This window comes from Babesia bovis, chromosome 1, assembly GCF_000165395.2.
Source record: "Babesia bovis T2Bo chromosome 1, whole genome shotgun sequence".
In the NCBI taxonomy this organism is placed as follows: Eukaryota; Apicomplexa; class Aconoidasida; order Piroplasmida; family Babesiidae; genus Babesia; species Babesia bovis.
In genome coordinates, this window is record NC_067396.1 from 1,093,396 (window position 1) to 1,112,753 (window position 19,358).

General features: G+C 41.4%; 12 protein-coding genes across 12 annotated transcripts; 8 read left to right on the forward strand and 4 right to left on the reverse strand.

Annotated features, from left to right (window-relative positions):
* The first annotated feature begins 97 nt into the window (after positions 1-97).
* Positions 98-1,039, forward strand: BBOV_I000500 (tRNA acetyltransferase family protein). Its single transcript, XM_001608662.2, has 5 exons — positions 98-154; positions 190-306; positions 341-722; positions 760-923; positions 959-1,039. The coding sequence occupies exons 1-5, from the start codon at positions 101-103 to the stop codon at positions 1,034-1,036; spliced, it is 795 nt and encodes a 264-aa protein (XP_001608712.2). The 5' UTR covers positions 98-100; the 3' UTR covers positions 1,037-1,039.
* Positions 1,040-1,093: 54 nt separating this feature from the next.
* BBOV_I000510 (Protein phosphatase 2C family protein) lies at positions 1,094-2,701 on the forward strand. Its single transcript, XM_001608663.2, has 6 exons — positions 1,094-1,123; positions 1,160-1,528; positions 1,564-1,694; positions 1,729-2,362; positions 2,399-2,590; positions 2,629-2,701. The coding sequence occupies exons 1-6, from the start codon at positions 1,097-1,099 to the stop codon at positions 2,698-2,700; spliced, it is 1,425 nt and encodes a 474-aa protein (XP_001608713.1). The 5' UTR covers positions 1,094-1,096; the 3' UTR covers position 2,701.
* A 72-nt stretch (positions 2,702-2,773) lies between these two features.
* Positions 2,774-6,913, forward strand: BBOV_I000520 (Transcription factor/nuclear export subunit protein 2 family protein). Its single transcript, XM_001608664.2, has one exon. The coding sequence runs from the start codon at positions 2,777-2,779 to the stop codon at positions 6,884-6,886; it is 4,110 nt and encodes a 1,369-aa protein (XP_001608714.1). The 5' UTR covers positions 2,774-2,776; the 3' UTR covers positions 6,887-6,913.
* A 169-nt stretch (positions 6,914-7,082) lies between these two features.
* Positions 7,083-7,676, reverse strand: BBOV_I000530 (Fcf2 pre-rRNA processing family protein). The gene has a single exon (XM_001608665.2). The coding sequence runs from the start codon at positions 7,673-7,675 to the stop codon at positions 7,085-7,087; it is 591 nt and encodes a 196-aa protein (XP_001608715.1). The 5' UTR covers position 7,676; the 3' UTR covers positions 7,083-7,084.
* A 406-nt stretch (positions 7,677-8,082) lies between these two features.
* Positions 8,083-10,157, forward strand: BBOV_I000540 (cathepsin C papain cysteine protease family member). Its single transcript, XM_001608666.2, has 8 exons — positions 8,083-8,196; positions 8,305-8,579; positions 8,616-8,725; positions 8,761-8,971; positions 9,008-9,171; positions 9,207-9,341; positions 9,376-9,876; positions 9,914-10,157. Exons 1-8 carry the CDS (start codon positions 8,086-8,088, stop codon positions 10,150-10,152), a joined length of 1,746 nt encoding a protein of 581 aa, XP_001608716.2. The 5' UTR covers positions 8,083-8,085; the 3' UTR covers positions 10,153-10,157.
* Positions 10,158-10,290: 133 nt separating this feature from the next.
* BBOV_I000550 (uncharacterized protein) lies at positions 10,291-11,174 on the reverse strand. The gene has a single exon (XM_001608667.2). It carries the CDS (start codon positions 11,073-11,075, stop codon positions 10,293-10,295), a length of 783 nt encoding a protein of 260 aa, XP_001608717.1. The 5' UTR covers positions 11,076-11,174; the 3' UTR covers positions 10,291-10,292.
* Positions 11,175-11,968: 794 nt separating this feature from the next.
* BBOV_I000560 (Zinc finger C-x8-C-x5-C-x3-H type (and similar) family protein) lies at positions 11,969-12,910 on the forward strand. The gene has a single exon (XM_001608668.2). It carries the CDS (start codon positions 12,155-12,157, stop codon positions 12,890-12,892), a length of 738 nt encoding a protein of 245 aa, XP_001608718.1. The 5' UTR covers positions 11,969-12,154; the 3' UTR covers positions 12,893-12,910.
* Positions 12,911-13,548: 638 nt separating this feature from the next.
* BBOV_I000565 (putative integral membrane protein) lies at positions 13,549-13,915 on the reverse strand. Its single transcript, XM_051767285.1, has one exon. The coding sequence runs from the start codon at positions 13,912-13,914 to the stop codon at positions 13,600-13,602; it is 315 nt and encodes a 104-aa protein (XP_051623884.1). The 5' UTR covers position 13,915; the 3' UTR covers positions 13,549-13,599.
* A 14-nt stretch (positions 13,916-13,929) lies between these two features.
* Positions 13,930-14,864, forward strand: BBOV_I000570 (Pre-mRNA-splicing factor of RES complex family protein). Its single transcript, XM_001608669.2, has 5 exons — positions 13,930-14,169; positions 14,205-14,265; positions 14,300-14,607; positions 14,643-14,764; positions 14,800-14,864. Exons 1-5 carry the CDS (start codon positions 13,959-13,961, stop codon positions 14,860-14,862), a joined length of 765 nt encoding a protein of 254 aa, XP_001608719.1. The 5' UTR covers positions 13,930-13,958; the 3' UTR covers positions 14,863-14,864.
* A 177-nt stretch (positions 14,865-15,041) lies between these two features.
* Positions 15,042-15,938, forward strand: BBOV_I000580 (uncharacterized protein). The gene has a single exon (XM_001608670.2). The coding sequence runs from the start codon at positions 15,068-15,070 to the stop codon at positions 15,893-15,895; it is 828 nt and encodes a 275-aa protein (XP_001608720.1). The 5' UTR covers positions 15,042-15,067; the 3' UTR covers positions 15,896-15,938.
* Positions 15,939-16,028: 90 nt separating this feature from the next.
* Positions 16,029-16,586, forward strand: BBOV_I000590 (Signal recognition particle receptor beta subunit family protein). The gene has a single exon (XM_001608671.2). The coding sequence runs from the start codon at positions 16,063-16,065 to the stop codon at positions 16,567-16,569; it is 507 nt and encodes a 168-aa protein (XP_001608721.1). The 5' UTR covers positions 16,029-16,062; the 3' UTR covers positions 16,570-16,586.
* Positions 16,587-16,775: 189 nt separating this feature from the next.
* BBOV_I000600 (ABC transporter ATP-binding domain containing protein) lies at positions 16,776-19,079 on the reverse strand. The gene is made up of 6 exons (XM_001608672.2): positions 18,002-19,079; positions 17,406-17,966; positions 17,185-17,371; positions 17,023-17,150; positions 16,917-16,988; positions 16,776-16,882 (listed from the first exon to the last, which is right to left on the reverse strand). The coding sequence occupies exons 1-6, from the start codon at positions 18,959-18,961 to the stop codon at positions 16,787-16,789; spliced, it is 2,004 nt and encodes a 667-aa protein (XP_001608722.2). The 5' UTR covers positions 18,962-19,079; the 3' UTR covers positions 16,776-16,786.
* Between the last annotated feature and the right edge of the window lie 279 nt (positions 19,080-19,358).

Sequence of the window (19,358 nt, forward strand, 5' to 3'; positions counted from 1 at the left end):
CATTCTTGGCGGCAGTACACACATTAACTTCCACCTAATAACAAGGTGATGTAATGGATAACATTCCCAATTTCATTGGATAAAATATTATATATTGTTTATGGGTGAAAAACGTCAACATTCAGGAGGAGGTAGCCGCCGTCCTCCATGGAAGGTTGGTCAATTGATGGTACAATTCATCTTCGGCAGCGCGGGAAGCAGGACAATGGTAGGCTGCAGCCGGGATCACGCGGGCTTTTTATCACACACACTCAAGCTAAGAAGCATAAGGAGGCTATGCAAGAATGTTTGACCATATTGCGTGAGGTAGGTGTGTACAAACTTCATATATAATTTCCAGCACTGTGAATATATCAATCCAGAATTTGGAAGCAATAAATTATCGAATACTGACCTATGCCAGGCTGCAAATGTTGAGGAAGCAATAAGAGCTGAATTGGAGGACAACAAATTGTTTTTTGATCGTTTTGTTCCAGGTCCGTGTATCTCTAAGAATGTGAATATCGTATATTTTAAGAATGAGGATGACGTTCCTTCTACATATGTCAGGGAAATATTCCATGCTATATTAAAGGATAATCGTTACAGTGCACGTTTTTTGTGCCGTATGATTCCCTACGATTTGGTATGCAAGGCTGAAGGCGATCCTTTCACTGAGGCTATGACCAAGCTAATAGCGGCTGAATTTCCACACTCGCAAGCCAATGATAAATTTGATAGATGTGAGTCATAAAATTTGGATATTAAATCGTTAATCAGGTGAGCCAGGGGACACCTTTACATGGTGTCTAAGTTACAGCTCTCGCAATTCAAACGCGCTTCCTCGGGAAGACGTACTCGATCTTGCTGTTCAATTAGTTGGAAAAAATTACAGTGTCGATCTTCATTCACCGGATAAGTTAGTAGTGGTTGAAGTCGTGAAGGTTTGTTTAGCTTGTCTACACCATATCGTTGCTAGGGGTTATGCGGTTTATCGGTTATATCGGACTATAAGGCAATTTCACATTACAAACTCAATATATCTCGTATAATTTAGCAGAATTTATATTCACAAATAAAGCATTTTAGAATCATTTGGATGCGCGCGCTTGTCTAAATGACAGAAGATTCTACTGGTGAAGAGGTGTGTTGGTCATATTTACTAGTATATATCTGACAGGGAGTTATCGATCTCGTCGTTCCATCAGATGGTATTTGGGTTGAGCACGATGACGCTTCAGAAGGCGGTTGGTACACCCACGAAGACTTAGAATGGATGTATAATTCCCGTGATCGCATATACTTTCATATTGTATCAAATATCGTAGTATCTGCTGGAGATAGTTTTCCAAAAAATCTGGTTCCCAGCAAAAATGAAGTTAAGACATCTGATGATAATGCTGAATCTCCAGATCATGAAGGTTCAGAGTCGTCTTCTGCCGAACTCCTAGAAAAGAACGGTTCTCCACAAGGTAGTGATGATTCAGATGACAAAGATTTATCAATTGATTTCGAAAAGGATCTCTTGGCTGCCACAGCTTCTCGAAAAGTGGGTTGTAGAGTGCCTTTTTATAATATATCCAGGGCAACTCGGACCACAAGAGTAATTGCGAAGATTTTTATGTCACTTTAGAGTGTATGTCAATTCATGTAGTTAGTCGAACGGAAGCGCTTTGTTACTACACCGGCGTCTTTGATGGCCATTGTGGATATAAGTGAGTTGGTTTCTAGGTATATCACACATTGCAGGTGTGCGGAGTACCTAACTAAGCACTTGAAGAACAACATATTGAGTGTTTATCGTCAGTCAGTTCGATCAATAGACCAGAACAAGCGGCCGAAAGATTTATTCCCGATTGAATCCTTGGAAGTTCGAGCGTTGATGCAGGGCTGTTCTAAGGGCTTCGAGATGACGGACAAAAATTTTTGTAACATAGCGGGCAATTACAACTTACTGGATGGTTCGACTGCAACTGTATGTCTAATCTATGGACCTGATTCTGATGGATGTTTAAAGTTGATAACGTCTCATGTCGGTGATTCCCGTGCTCTATTATGTAGCATGGCTGAAAGTGATGACTGTTTCGCTCAAGCTATGACTACTGACCACAAGCCAAATAACGTCAAGGAGAGGCAGTACATAGAAAAGAATGGCGGTACTGTGGAATTTGCTCAAGGAGCTTGGAGATGTTTGAATAAGGCTCGGAACGGACAACCTATGTCAGGTTTGGCTACATCCAGGGCCATGGGAGACTACCCAATGAAATTTCCCGATCGCATAGTATCATCTGAGCCAGATGTCTCTGTTTACACAATTAACTTCGATAGTGATCTTTTCCTCGTACTTGTCACTGATGGCATCACTGATGTGCTGACAAATAAGGTAGGAATCTTGCGGTAGTGATTCATTTGTGTTCAGGAGATAGTTGACATCGTTTGCGAGGCAATTGACGAGGAATGCACTGCTGACGCAGCTGCTGAACGTGTTATCGTTACAGCTGAACAGTGTGGATCCGTTGACGACAAGACTTGCACAGTCATATACTTCGGTTGGCACAAGGACTTGTTTGATAAGTGCGTTCGCAATAAGGAGGCTGACGCGCGCCACGAGGTACGTTAGGCGTTATAATAGATAGTTATACCACTTAGGCCCTCACTGCACTAGCGGTGGACAAAACGAAGGATGCTGTTGATAAGGAAGACGACATGTTTACCAACTGAGGTGTGTGCTACAGTCGCATAACCATGGGGACCACAATCCCCTATAACAACACTTTTAATTTATTATAAACAATACATGGTGGCTTCTGAGAAGTCTTCTACGGCTGGAGCCCGCGAAAACAAGCGGCCGGCCGAGGAAGGTGAAGTCAAAGGTCGTGGTGTGCGCTCTCGTAACGTTGCATCAAAGAAGTCAAAGAATGCAGCTTCATCAAATAAGAATGAAACCTCAACCAGAAGCAAAAATGCGGGATCAAAATCCAGCAGCGCGGTTTCTTCTTCAAGTTCCGAGAATGGAACTTATCATATTGATCCAAAGATAGATGCATTATTGCCACCAGATTTAAACGATCGGCCTACTACACATATCTATGATTTCATACGTAAGGTTGGTATGGGCGAAATTGCGCCTGGTATTGCAGCCGCAGCGTTGCGTCACAGGTTTTCAGACAAGGAGCCTGGCTCACCGTTGTCATTTCTGTTGCTTGACTGTATTGGTTATTTGCTCGATACAGTTACTTATCGCGAAAACATGGAGGCTTTTATTGCTTGTTTAGAGCAACATGGTCTCGTTACATCGAGGGAAGTAGTTGCCTCCATTGATGCCAACAAACTAGACAGCTGCGGCTATTCATCGGGATTAACAACAGTGGCCATCAGAGAGCGTACCAGAAATCAGTTCGTACTGAAATCATATGGTTTATGGCGTGAGTGCACAGTGGGTTTTGACCTTTTGCAAAGGGTTCTCTATCATCATGATTGGGACATCAATAATAGTGATGACATATCACGTTTACAGCTGTCAGTGAAGCATATAGCTGGTGACTTTTCTCTTTGTCCAACTAGAGTGTTATATGAGTTAATAGCGTGGTGTTCTTGGTTTGACGGTGATGCTACGTTAATCTTGCTACGCCAGTACCCAAACGACCGTGTTGATGAGATAGTGCGTCTTATGCTTTCACAAAAGCGTACTATTAAGCAGGAATATCAAACGGTGAAGAAGCAATTCTGGCGGCTGCCTAGCACAATAGGACCACATTTTAATAAACTTTGTGCCAGACTGCTATACGAAGGCATTTTGGTCTTGTCTACTTTATATGGATATCTTGAGCCAGCTGATTCAGAGTTGTCATATTTGTACAATCATTTTGCTGAACTCTCTAAAAAGAAGCCGTTAAAGACATCCCGGACGGGGATACCTGCAACACATCTTCTTCCCTTGGCTAACTGCAGTCCCGGTGACAGTGCTTTGCGGAGCATGATTACAGTTGCACGTAAACAAAACCTAAGGATGTGTGGTTTGTTGGACACCACTACGATTACCAATGCAAGGGATATGATCAATGGTCGGCACGCCAAGTTGTTGGAAGAATATCGCATAAAGAATGGTCTTAATATATCGCAGGAAGATTTTGGTAAGACCAAGCAGGAATTAACGATTGCAGGGAGTGAAGACTCTAAACAACCAAGTTCAGATGTGCCTTCCCAGGATAGCACTACGCCGGATGACACAGAAAACCGTTTCCATAATCCCATTGATTTAGTTAAATATCACCTTTTGGATAGTGACGTTTTTTCGTACGTAAGGGACCATATATTTGCGCTGGAGTGTGATAAACTTTCGCTATTGTCCCATTTGATTGAATTATGTCCAGATATGAATAGTTCACGGTGGGATATGTGCAAGCAGTTAATGGGCCATATTCAATGGACAGTTAAGTTCCCAATTGCTTTACATGGCGGCGTTTGCATTGCTGTATGTGGCTTGATTCAACGTATAATTGCCAAAGCCACGGTATCTCAAGACTGGTCTGTTTGTTTAGACAATGTGGAATCACTGCTGAGGGTAATTGGACCTAGCGTCTACATAGACCTTATATGTTTGTCTTCAGTGCTTAAAATGTTATCACACTGTGTCAATACCAGTTGCGATAGAGTTTGTAGGATCATTTGGATGTACATTTTACCTGCCATGGCTCTTGTAGTTGAGAGTAATTGCCAAGTTGCCGACCGTCTTTGGAAAATTTTAAGTCAGCTTCCTGCTTCAAAGCGCTATGGCATATACCAAAGATATATGTCTAACATTTTAGAAGGTACGTCACAGGTTGAAGATTCCTGGGTACCGCTTGTACGTGCTGCGCACAATGCCGCGCTGGCAAAAATCAGATCGTTGTTTAAGCGTGTCACTTCGAATATGATGAAATCAATCAAGACTGCTTCAGTGCGCGGCAACGTATCTGTTATCAGCGGGATAGCTGCGGTTGACCCCTTCGCAGTTGCTCATACCATTATAACGCAGTGTGAAATGTTTGAAAATCTTGTAGCCCCTCTTTCTGAAATAGGCAAATATTTTGGCGGTTTGGGTTGCGATGTGTTATTTTTCATGTTATGTAGTAATCAAAATCAGGTTTGTTTTGGCAAATCTGCTGAAGTAGATGACCTCGGTCGGAGTAAAAAGCTTTTGGTGAATGCTCAACTCGCCGCTCGTTTTTTCAGGCGTCATGTGGATATAGACATATGCCCTTTATTAGTGGGTGCTTTAACAGTATTTTTACGCAGTATGGGAATACACGATCTCGTACTAGTACCCTGCGGTAACAATGAAGCCAATGCAACCACTTGGGAAAAGCATTCCATAAATTTAAATTGCTTGAAGGACAAATACAGCTGTTCATATCCAGACGAACTATCTAAGGGTTGGTTGGCTCTAGAGTACACCACTAAACTTCTGGAGACCGCCGGAGGCATTCCTCAGCTGGTAGAGGCACATGCCTTAACTACGGACCAACTTAAAGCCCAGGGTGGTGGCGTATTGCTGAGAAGTGAGGTAATGATGCAAGACGCTGAAGACGAGATTTGTGGTCTGAGTTCACGTGAAGCATTGGGTCGAGTGTTGCTACGGCCTTTATTTTGCTATTCGCTACTGTTCCTTTGTGGCAAGATGAGACAGGAAGTACTGTATGACTCAGAGTTCCGTGCGGGTATATCCACTCTTTGCGGTACTGTTGACCAGCTACAGAAATCGGCGTTGCAGCTAGTTGACTTTACCGAATCATTGAATTCCATTTTAAATCGTGGTTCGTCCGACGATCTGCCTTTGTATATATTTAATTTACCTTCATTTCAACAACTTCGCATGTTTTGGGAGGATGCTAACGCTATTTATTTATGCCATTGCAACACTGACGTGTCCGTTATTCCCGATGATGCATTATCGCATGACACATTCAAACCTGAATTTATGAAGTTTATATGGAGTATCCACTTGAGTGACGTCTGGGTGCCCATAGAGCAGTATGAGAAGACTTTGCAGCGTCTCAATGCCTGGATAGCAGAGTCGGAGTCTAATCACTCCAGTAGTGGTCATCGTAAGCTGAAGAAACTTCGTTCCCGTCACGCGGCCATTGAGCAGGAGTTTATCAAACAAAAGGAACATGTGGAGCAGACTAAGAAGCGTTTTAGTGAGGTTGTTTCTTCAGGATGGCTCAGTGCAAATGTCCAGATTGGGCCTGCTATAAACACTGCCTTTTTGCAGCACTGCATTGTTCCTCGCGTATTCATTAATGAGGCTGAGGCATCATTCTGTTCGCACCTGGTTGATTTGATGCTATTGAACCGTGTTGAGTGTTTCAACTTTTTTGACTTTAGCAACTGTTGGACTAAGATGCTCATGTCCATGGTGCGTTGCTGTACTGAGCGTGAGGCTCCTCTTTTAGCTATTTTCGTCAACCATGCCTTTCATGTAATTCGTGGTTGGATAGACGATGCTGAAGGTTTTGAGGCCATGACTCGAGATCATCCATGTTTCTGCACAACATTCAAATTTGTACCGGATAAGGCATTGACACACGCACAGTTGATGAGCGGCATTCGCAAATGGGAGGGTCGTATTATGCGTGCGCTTAGCTATGCGCTTGTTTTGAACATTACCGATGCAGACAGTAGTGGCGAAGCGGGAGCACCTGAAGTGGTAGCTCCAACGTGGATTGACCAGAAGGGTGCTATTGTATTCCTCGCTCGCTGTCACGAGAATTTCCCAATTACCATTGCTGCTGGTAAGCGTGTTTTGAATGGATTGAACGGCGTTGTTGTTAACGCGGAGCAGAAGGGTTGGAAGGACGTTGTGGTTGCTGCGAAGACTTTGGTCAAGACGTTCGAAAAGTATGACCGTGAAAACAGGTGGATATAATAACTTGTCATTGATTTTTATAACCCATAGCGGTCCAAAACACATTGATTGCGCTACTACGTTAAGCAGTGCGAGCCACCAATCGAGGGGATTGAACTATTGTCATTGCCACTAACATGATAATATGCTAATGAAAAACTCTAAAAGCGATGAGAATTATCAAATAAAGTATATTTGCGATACATAGTGACTGAGCTATTATAATTTCCTTTTCTTAAGTTTCTTCATCTGTCTGCTATACCATCCTTTGGATCCTGATGTCTTTTGCTCTTGAATTTCCCTATACTTCTTCCTTGTCCACGATAGGTCAGATGCCAATGTTTCAGATAGTACAGACATGCCCTTGCGGCGTTTCCGTGAGTTTACAGCACCGGCTGCTTGCGATTCCTCCCCGGCCCCTACTTTGACTCCAGAGGACGAGGTCATGACACCAACTTGGTACTTTTTTGGCAAGGGCTCTAGTCTACCAGGTTTGTCACCTTTGTAGAATTTTTTAGGGTTAACGTAGCCTCGTAATTGAATAGCTCTCCATTCACGCTCATGTTGCTGGGTGGGCTCACGTTCTTTCAGAGGGTCCCATTTAGCCTCAAGTTCCTTCATGATTTCTCCTTTAGTTTTACCATCTGACTTAGGTTCTTCAAAGTCTAGCGCGTTAGTATTTTCTAATTCATCCTCTACATCTAGATTTATATCCAGTTTATCTTCATCAGTGTTTGCCAAATGCTTCCTTACTTTCGACGAAAATATACCGGCATACTGTATAATAGATGCGTCACCTGTATTTTCCATTTTATTTATATATAGTTTCTTAAATTTGATTTCTATGTTCCATAGGTGTGGATTGTTACACACTTATGGGTCCTTTTTCGGCAACCCTGGAATCACGATTAATATCTATTACCACTCCTTCGGAATATTCATACTATACCAATAAGTTCAAACATATAGATTACGTGTTATTGGTATTGAACAAGATGATATGTGTTAACCCTTAGGGGTGATGTCGTTTCAGTTGTGAATATTAATAATTCCAAGAATGCAACCAGGAATGATACGTGACACTGATGTTATTACTTATTTATTCAGTGACATTCAAGTTATTTGCTTCCAGTCATATAACTACAGTTTATCCAGCCTGACATTTACGACATCACCCCTTAGTGTGTGTATCGAATCATTTGCATAGACAACATGTAGAAATGCCGCTGCATAGTCTTTCATGGTTTTCTAAAGCTATATCTATTATATTTTTTACACTGTGTGCGTACATTGGATACATTCGAGCGGACTTACCCATTCATGCCCTTCCGGTACGTTGTTCACTTCGGTGATTTATCGATATTGTTTGTGCTTCATAACGTTACACATCAGTGTTTCATACAGATGTGTACGGTAATATGTTTACACATTTAATGCAGAGTGATGTACTTGGCCTTTGGCGCATCTACGAGACTGGTAGTTTCCATGAGAAGCCTCAATCTTGTGGCGGCTCTTTGCCCAATCGCAATGTGGATAACTTGAAGTTAGGTGACTATAGAGCCTATTTAGAGAATCACTATGGAAAGTTGAATGAGACTGTCATCGAGTTGGTTGATGAACGTTACCACCGTCGTAGCGAGGCTCCTCCACGCAACCAATGGCTTTACTTGGGTGTTAGAAACCCTAAGGAAGGCCAGGGTGTCATTGGGAAGTGGTATGTTGTTATGTGTCTATTATTCAATTTTTATAGGACCATGGTATATGACGAAGGTTTAGACATTGAACTTGGTACAACGCATTATTTTGGTTTCTTTAAATATAATAAGATCAACAGTTCATCATGTCCAATGATTATGGAAGGTATTTTATTTATTATTGGTTTCATGTTGGTCCAGGATCGCAGGAGGATTCGCAAGGCAGAGTGGCTTGTTACAGGACAAAGGCATCTGAAATAGGCATTGGTTGGGCTAGTCGTAAGATTATTAATAATGGTCGTATAACTTATTTATACGGTTGTTTTTATGCGGAGAAGATAAAGAAGGATGAACGTCATTCTTACGTCCTTGATGCAACTGCTGCTGCCACTCCTTCAAAGAGTAAACCTAGGTATGGCGTTATTTAGTGGTATTAATCATACAGCAGTTCAAATATGTGGGTCAAGAAGGAGTATTCTCAATTTACTGATCTATCCCCTTATCGTTTTCTGCAGCTTCACAAGGGCGTTTCCTACAGAAGCATTCATCATTGTCACATGAACAAGCCTGCTATGGACACTAATAGTGCTTTGCCACGATTTTTGCAGGAAGGTAGATATACTATTTATTACATCCATCATATACAGACAAATATCATCTGTATGCTTGTGAGCATGCAAGGAATTCCGGTGATTACTATAGCAATTTAGCTCTACCTCGCCAATGGTCTTGGGGTGATGCATTCAATGGTGATGCTGATAATTTCCAAACTTTCGGTCAAGGTACGTTGATGTTTTATTATTTAAATTGCCACAGGCCAATGTGGTAGTTGTTACGCCATGGCAGGTATATATGTACTGACTAAGCGCATAGAGATCATGATGAAGAAGCTTTATCCTGGCATTGACTTTGGAGAGGTATCAATACCTTCGGTACAGGACATGTTAGAATGTTCTCCTTTTAACCAAGGATGTTATGGCGGCTTTCCATTCCTCGTTGGGAAGCATTTAACTGAATTTGGTGTCCTTTCTGAAGATAAATCGCCTTATAGGATGTCAAATGGCGGCGCAGTTGATACCTGTTCAGTTGATGTATTAGACCCTTCTGAGCGTTGGTATGCCTCTGGGTATGGCTACGTAGGTGGCTGTTATGAGTGTACTTCGGAGTTAGAGATTATGCGTGAAGTATACCACAACGGACCGGTAGCTGTTGCTCTAGATGCTCCTCAGAGTCTGTTCCAGTACAGTTCAGGGATATATGATGATAATCCTAGTAATCACGGTGCCACTTGCGACCTACCTCATTCCGGCTTAAATGGTGAGTTCTATATATATTGTAGTACAATTTCATATAGGTTGGGAGTACACTAACCACGCTATCGCAATCGTCGGTTGGGGTGAGGACGAGATTGATGGAATCATTACTAAATACTGGATATGTAAAAATACTTGGGGTAATGATTGGGGCGTTGGTGGATTTTTCAAAATTAAGCGTGGAGTTAACCAGTGTGGTATAGAAACTCAAGCTGTTTACATCGACCCCGATCTAACTCGTGGCATTGCAGCTGCTCTAATTCACGGCGGAGCGGCATAGTTAATGTTGTATTCTTACAATGCAGTGAAATGTCCTTGTGACGGAAATGACAGTGACGTTAAAATTCTACGTATTTTGTATGTTAATTAGGTTGTTAGTTAAGTTTTATGCTATTTACAAGTATATACTAAACGTGTAGTTTAGTCTTCCACGGGTGCCTGCGATAATTTAACAAATTCCTTTGCATCTTTTAATATTCTTCCGCTGTTGAGCTCGAAAGAACCCCAATCTATAACTTCCATTCCTCCGTCATCTAGTAAACTGAATATAATATCGACCATGGATTCATCTTTTGAGTTGGTTATGTACAAAAAATCCTTCTTAGAAACTGAAAAATCTATACCATTTTCTGTTTTATCCCTGCCCAATGTAAGATCGAAGAAGCGCTTACGCATGCTTTCGTATATGTCTACTGTCGCTGTATGGAACGCATCATAATCTCTTAGCGCATCTTCTAAGTCATGTTGTATTGCACTTAGCTTGTTGATGAAATGGTACGTGATGACTTTTACGCTATCTTCCACCTTGGCATCTGCCGGTAGCTTTAATCCAGACAGTATATCATTAAGGCAATCTACACCTATATTATTATCTTGTGCGATTTGTTCCACCATTTCTTCTGGGTTTTTAATACCCTTTGCGATGATGTGAAAAATGAATTGTTCTCCGTCCGTTAGACATCCTCTGATGAAAATTTCTCTTGATTTGAAAAGAGTTATTTGCCTATCTAGACTAAAAAGCCCTTCGTATACGTTACCCAGCATTTCTAAATAATCATTTTCGTGCGAGTTTCTAGCCATCATAGGTATGCTACTGCTTCTAACGCTGTCGTCGTCGCTACGTCTCTCCCTTCGATTAAGGCATACAAAGGGTGTACACAAACCCAACCAAGGTTCACTAGCTTCTTGTCTTGGTTCTTCCATGACTCACCAAGACCAATAGGTTGCCTATAAACAATTGGGTGTTCCAATGGCAGTATTATGAATAGTTATTTTACTTTAAGGCAGCAATATATGGATATTAACCTAGACAATGTGCATCATATGCAGCAGACTGTCTTATTTACACAATTTATAACATAAATAATCCATTTATTCCGAGCAATTTACGCTAAAATATCGGCTGCATTTACTGTGGTCCGCGTAACATGTTTACACACTAATGAACTGAACAAAAGGATCACAATTAATATGGTTAGCCTGGAAATATTATCTATAATTAGATTTTTGATACTCTGGATACTACTGTGCGCTTGATGGTGAAATTCTGTTGCTCATTGCGTCATGGGTGGATCTCTGTTCCGTGTGTATAGTCACGGTTCTCGGACCTCAACTAGAGTTTAACATTCAATGTATAAAATACTAAGCTCTATACATTTCTTCTAGTGAAACACATTCACTTAAATCTTTCGGTACACAGTTTAGTGTTTGCGATATATCCATTTTGGCTCCGTAAAATGATTTATGAACGTTTTGTGTATAAACAACTATTGCAATTAAAATGTAGACATTTACTCAACAAAGCATTTTCTTTTCAATATGCCCGAGTTGTGTTATATAGATCAAAAAGGGTCGTTATCTACTAATAAGATATCACGTATACATTCTATAAGATTATACTATAGATCACTTATACACTATTAGTTAATAATATGAATATAATATATTGATCAATTCAGCCTATAACTATATATTGACTGTATCTATGGTGCTTAGGCTGAACGCGCACAACGGCATTATAAAGTCGCGATTCCACGAGAAATGGGTATTATAACACGACAATTCATCTGCTGGTGTATTTAAATCTATTTGTAAGTTGAATGGCTCATAGGCATATTAGTTATACTATAATCCAATCATGGAACTTAAAGATTCGTTTGTATTAGTGTCGCATTGACTGATGTGTCGTATATATCTATCATAGCCCTATGGAATAATACTGTTGTCATGTCCAGAACAAATGTTCATTTATATCCAGTACATATGCGCGTAGTATATGCAATATGGATGTAAGCGGTTTTGGTATAGCACGCGATGTGCGTAAGCAAACATCGGAGAAGTCAGAATTTCCTACATTATGTGAAACATGTCTTGGACCGAATCCTCTCATACGTATGCTGAAGGAGCGCTGCGGTAAGGAATGCAAGATATGCGAGCGTCCTTTCACTATGTTCCGTTGGAAGCCTGGTCCTAAAGCTCGTTACAAGCAAACTATCGTTTGCCAAAGTTGTTCGAAGATGAAGAATGTATGTCAAACATGTCTTTTTGATCTTGAGTATGGTTTACCTGTACAGGTACGTGACGAGTATTTGAAGAACGGTTTGGAACTGTCTGAGGTAAAGGCCAATTTAAATCACCAGCTGGGTAAGCTAGAAGCTGGTACATTAGAGTTACCTAAATCTGAATCCAACCCGATGTTGGAAAAGCTGGCTCGCGTAGCTCCCTACTATCGCAGAAATAAACCCAGGATTTGTACATTTTGGCTTCGCAATGCTTGTAACCGTGGTGAAGAGTGTCCATATTCACATGACAATGATGACATTAAACATCATGACCCTTCATTGGCAAAACAGAACATTAAGGATCGTTTCCGTGGTGAGAATGACCCCGTTGCTAATAAGATTTTCAAGCGTATTGAAGAGGCCAAGCAGAAGGACGAGGAATCCGAGGAATCTAGAACTCTAGTCAAGGAGGGCGTCTACCCATCCATGTTGCCTCACGAAGCTCAGCGTCGGCGTTGAAGGTTTCGACCGTCTATTACTTTAGGCGTATCTCTTGCTAACCCTTTGGTGAGTACTCTTTTTTTGACGGTTGGACTGACTCAAATGTCTATTATTAGTGATCTGCCATACACCTAGTAATGTACTGTCTATACAAATAATCGTACTTAATATCGCATACTTCCATGTCTATACATCCTAGATGTCTGGGATAAATGCTTTGTAACATTAGATCGCATGTTACAGCATATATATGTTAGTAAATAATGTTCATGTGTGGTACACTCTTAACTGTTATGCATACTTCAAACATAAAGCAGCATATGAGCTATGCGCAGCCATAATGTATATACACCGACTAATGAACATCATGGACTACATTTTACTTCAAAGCGACTCTATTATAGTTATTTAAATTATCGTGGTCCAGCAGCGAGAACGCATACATTAAAATCACGGCGCATGTCTCTATTGTGATGTATTGTTACCGAGGTAATATGTGCTTATACTGGGAGCTTCCATAGCTCGAATGGTATACAACACAGTCTTGCGATTGTGTAATCAATGTTACTTGAACCTTACACTCTTCGGTGGCGTATACGTAGTTTTCACGTAACGGTCCTAGTAGTGGAAGTATAACTTGCGTATTGTATCACAACTGCTGTATCTTAGACTATATGTTAGCTTTGGACATTATCATTGTTATCGCGATACTTTTCTAGCAGTAGTTACTCTTGTTTCTTTTCCGAGCTCTGTCCAGCACGTGATTGGATATGAAGTGCTGGTATCAAGACTTGCAATCCTCTAACGATTAATGACCATATGCAGAAGTTGAGTGCTGCTACATATGCAGCTGGTAATCCCAGCGTGAAAACCGTGAAAGCGCCCTGGGCTATGATGATGACGTATATCAGCTTGGAGAGCCCATAGAACACGTAGAATTTCGGGCAACCCAGATAAGCCACATAAGCTGCTATGCTAAAGAACAAAAGATATGCATTTATGCGATGTGTAAATATTTCAACGTTGTCGGTTATATTCATGGTTGGTAATTATAAGTGTCTTGTAATTCAATTGTTGTTGGCATATGGCGTCATCTTCTAGCCAGTCTCGTGCTATGAAGCACAAGAGCAGGCACATATCGCAACTTAATATAGAGGACAATGATGATTTTAGTTTTGTCTCTCGCCGAGGGGTAGGCGATATCGACTTTAGTGTTGGTGCTGAACTACCACCAATGGTAGATTCCGACGCAGATGAAGGGCCGGTGGTTGTAAATGCCCACGAGTTTATACAGCGTATGTTTATTTTGCAGCTTGATGTAACATTACAGGCCGTTCTCCGGTTAAACATGAGCGTGAACCGTCCCTCAGTCCACCCCGTAGGACCGTAGAGTAGGTGTTATATATATTCTATTCATAATCCCAGGGTTGACAACGATGATGACGAGGTGGTATATCGTGACAAAAGTGGGAAGCGGATTACTAGGGACCAATGGCTGGTGCTTCATGCTAAGCGCGTTGTTAAAGCTAAAAGAGCCGAACCAGCTCAGGAGCTTGCTTGGGGCAAGGGATTAGTACAGAAGGCTGACTTGGAGGCACAAGCACAGGAGGAGCTTAAAATATCCAAGCAGCCGCTCAATCGTTACGACATTGATGAAGATTATGACCAACAGTTAAAGGAACGTACTCGTTGGAGTGACCCTATTAATGATACAAGCTCTGTTACTAACGAAGGTATGCCACTATGTTTACAATTCATTATAAATCAGATCAACCTGACAATGTGCCTAAATGTAGATTTACGGGTCTTCCAAATAGGTTCAACATCCAACCCGGGTACCGTTGGGATGGCGTCATTCGCGGTAACGGGTATGAGGAGCGTTGGTTTAAGGTAGTTTCTTTATTGCCCTATTAAGTCATGTACAGGCTCGTGCCCGAACGGCAGCCAAAGAGCAGGAGTATTACCTTAATAACATTGCTGATATGTAATATACTTAACTATATAAAAGGTTGTATACTGCCTAATATGTATACAATTTAACTTGTTTTATGTAAACCGAGTTATAATGACGATAATACCTGCAATGTGTAATGCCCTACCCACGTTTGGGGAGAGTTGGCAACTAATGCCTTCTCTTCATGTTAGTCTATATTGGACAAGATAGACATGAGACTATGTTTACGGCAATATAATATGAATATCGGTTTATCTGCCTGCTGTGTGCGTTATATTCGTAGGTCTTGTACTGTTACTGGTTTTCTACGCTCTAGGGGACTGTCTGGCCATCTTTTCACACAACCACATCGTTTTTCTTCTGGTGGATATTTCACTCGGACTACTTATCGTTATTACTCAAGTGACACTAATTCTGTGTCGAACGTTGTGCGTCTCGACTCCCAGGGTGGTACTAAATTGGTGTATGATAATTTTGGGCGTCTTCGTGTCTTCATCAAGTTTTTATGTTTTCAAAGCGTCCCTTTGGCTATTTTTGCATACTTCTATAAAAGGTTTGAGGGTGAGCGTAGGGATCTGTACTCCGTACCACTTGACACTGTGGAGGATGCCTTACGGCATTTCTTCTCTATAACTAAGGGTGCCCAATGCTTTTTACTTCTGGGTAACCAAACTTGTATGGTCAATTATTCAATTGGTCAGGGTGTCAATTTCAGCGGTGTCGACTCCTTGGAATCCTTCTTTGATCGCTTACAGCCACAATTTCGTGACTCCTTACAGCACATTCGTATATCATATCCCAGTAATATTACGTTAGAGGTTTCAGAAACGGAAAACCGCCCGCGTTTGTTATTTTACAATTCATCTTTGGATTCTTTCGGTGAAATTGCTATAGACATTGATGTTATAATAGACCCTGAGCAGAAGCAGCAGCTTTGGGTCCCTCGCTTAGGAAGTGATTCTAATAACTTGGCTGTATGCCGTACTAGCTTTATTCGGCTTGGTTTTGGTGGCTCTGATCGTTGCGTTCAATTACAAAAGAGGGAGGATTGGCGTTTGTTAGAATGATAGACCTCAAGTGGCAAATCGTCTCTTGCATAGTTTTATTTTTGGCTACTTTGCTATGGATCTACTTGAAACGTGGTAGTTCCAAGCACAGCCCATCAGTTGTTCTTTGCGGTCCTAGTGAATCCGGTAAGACGGCTATTTTGCTACGGCTTGTTCGTGGTGTTCATATGGAATCGCAAACATCGCAATCGGTTAACCAGGTATCGCTCAAAGTTGGTGGGAAAAGTATCTCTGTGGTAGATACGCCTGGTAATTTTAGGTTGTTACCTGATTCAATGAAGTACATTGAATCTGCCAAGTCATTGATTTTCGTTGTTGACTCTTCTGACAAGCAGAGTTTCAAGATGGCTGCTCAGCTTTTGGTTGACATTGCACTTAACCCTAGGGTTATAGCTTCGCGACCCAGGATGCTATTTTTGGCTAACAAGAGTGACATGCTTGGTTCTCGTGACGTAGAATCTGTGTTACACTTTGTTCAGCTGGATGCCGAGCGTATATTAAAGGCTTACAAAAGTGAATCACACATGAAACAGATACCGTCTGAATCCATGCCTATTCTTCATATGCTTACTCAAGCTGATTTTACTATTGACAAGACGCCTTTACATGTAACACTGGGTTCGTGTTCCGCACTGCAGGGTTCCCTCGACGATCTTTTGAATTTTATCGGCTAGACTGCTAAACAACTGTAATACTATGAATTAAGTCAATATACATTAACATGTTGTACCTCAGGGTTTTTTGATTAACACGTTTGTGTAGCTCCCGACAAACACCGAAAGGCAAATATCTTTTGACATGGTTGCCACTAGTCGTTTCACTAACGATATACCATGTATACCCGTGCTCAGGCAACCCATTGGTAGAAATACTATACAAATTACAAACGGCTCACATCGAGGCAAGTATGTTGGTTAACTGTGGGCATGGGTTATTCAACACGTGATCCTTGGTACCCAATTGGCATATTTGACCGGCGCTCATTACCTATGCGCTTTTACTCTAGATGTCCTGGACCTACCATAATGTAATCTGCGATTGACAGCAATGTCGGCCGGTGCGTTATAAGTATAACGGTCTTATCGCGCAAATACTACAGGCAATGGAATGAACAATTTTCAAGATACCTCAGTCAATATTTGATTGATTTGTCGTTCAGACTCCATGTCCAGCGCTGATGTTATTTCATCTAGAAGCACTAGTTTAGGGTCTCTAATAAGCATTCTGGCAATGGATATACGTTGCCTCTGCCCACCTAAAGCATGTGTTCTACTTCATTGAATACATACCGCTGAGTGCTTTTCCAGACTGTCCCACTATGGTGAGTTCCCCGTTTGGCAATTCTTTTATTAGGGCATTTAACCCAGATCGGTCGTATACACTTGGTAGGCCGCTATCCTTTCCTTCCTGTCCATAGAGCACATTATTTTTGATGGTGTCATCAAAAAGTGTTGCCTGTTGTTCGATCCATGCAGTCTATATTATATGTGCACTTATTTATTTTACCTACTATTTGTCGTACTTCCTGTATATCCATCTTATTCATAGGTCGCCCATCTAGTAGTATACTACCCTTGTCAGGGGTGTAGAGTCCCAGGAGTAGCTGAAGTATAGAGCTTTTACCACAACCACTTTCCCCTAGTACTACCATTGACTTTCCCGATGGAAGTGTAAATGATATATCTCGCAGAACAACGCATCCTGGCCTTGATGGGTATGTAAAAGTTACTTTGTCAAATTGTACGGTTGGTGCAGTCGTAGGGACTCGTTCACTCCCGGTGGTAGTCACACTATCATTTATGTCGATATACCTAGCGATGTTAACTGCCGATCCTATACACTTGTGTATATCAGCGAAGCTTGATGTGAACGACTGCAATGAACTACCCACAAGTGCACTGTACATCAGAAGTGATGTCACATCTCCTATTTTCATTGTACCGTTGAGTACCAAGGTTGCACTGGTATTGGCCATTAGGAGTATCAGTGTTCCTACAGCACCTACTGCCACAAAGTTCATGGTGGCCCCGTAAAATATGCCCTTGAAAGATACCCTAAAAAGTTCTTGTATCTGTTGGAAATGTGACTGTATACATCATGACTCACCCTATCGCCGAAAGCTGTAATTTCAGTCTTTTCCGCATTAAATGTTTTCACTGTCTTAATGTTAGTCATCTTCTCTTCACAAAACGACAGCAGCGTGGCTAGCCGTCGCATTTGAATTGACGTCTGCCTTTGTACAAGGCGTGAGAGTGGTATCATGATAGATAGCGATAATGCTATTGGTAGCATTGTGTGGATGATCATTGATATATGGGCGATCTTCAGGCTGAAGTATATTCCTGCTGTGAAGCTGATTGAAGCTCTGACAATTTGAGAGAGGCAATCTATAACCCCTGCAGACATTCTCGCATCTGCAGCGATGACTGTGACCAGCTTGCCAGATGCCGTAGAGTCGAACAGTCCAGAGTCCTTTTTGAGCAACGATGCAAAAAGGTCCTCTCTTATTCTTCTTGACATTCTAAGTCTCGCGAAACCTGAAAGCACGCTTTTGAAAAAAGACGCAAGGGCAGCTCCGAATACAAAGCAAGTTCCTTGTAGCATGCTGGGTACATCGTCGACGGTGAAGCTGTTTATATACTTGCCTACCACAGTTGGAAACACCGATATCAAAGCGCTGGACGCCATTAACGCCAGAAAAGTTGGCAGTACAATTGGCATTTCTTTGATTAAGAACTGGGTCAAACATATCATTCCACGTCTTTTATCCGCTTTTGTAATTGGTGCATCCGTAGAATTGTATTCACTATACTTGCCCGATGAGAATTTACGACTATGGATAATCGCAAAACTACGTAGTCCTAGTTGTGGTTGAATAGGCCTCATATACGGCAATGTTGGCGTATTTGCAACAGCATTGCCTAGACGATACCCATTGCGATGGTGCGATAGTACCATCCCAGGGCGGATGGGTACGAATATGTAGCATCTCCGTTGGTACCATGCTTGCGATAGTACTCGGCAAGATACTGTCGAGGTTTGTCTAATACTCCGCGTAAAGCACATAATGCTATCGGGGTAATGTATATAGGTATACTTGTGTCGTGTCCATTAAGCTGGTTATCCGAGATATAACTTGACAATAGTTGCTCCAGGAGAACTTAAAAGTTAATGTTACTATCTGTTACGTTAGGCAATAACCATTTTTAGTGGTATAAACAACAGTTCTTGATAGACTCTAGGCGCAGCAATTCATTCGGAGACTTTGAATACAAAAGACACAATATTGTATATATCATAGATTTATAGAATCAACCATTTCCTTTTGTAAATCGATAACCATTCGGTGTGTGGTTTTCTTCTATTGGAGTAAGTCCAATAGGCTTTACTTTGGTCCACACACAACAGGAAGACACAATCGGCTATTATATGCAATAACTGCTATTTTTACTTTTTTCTTACT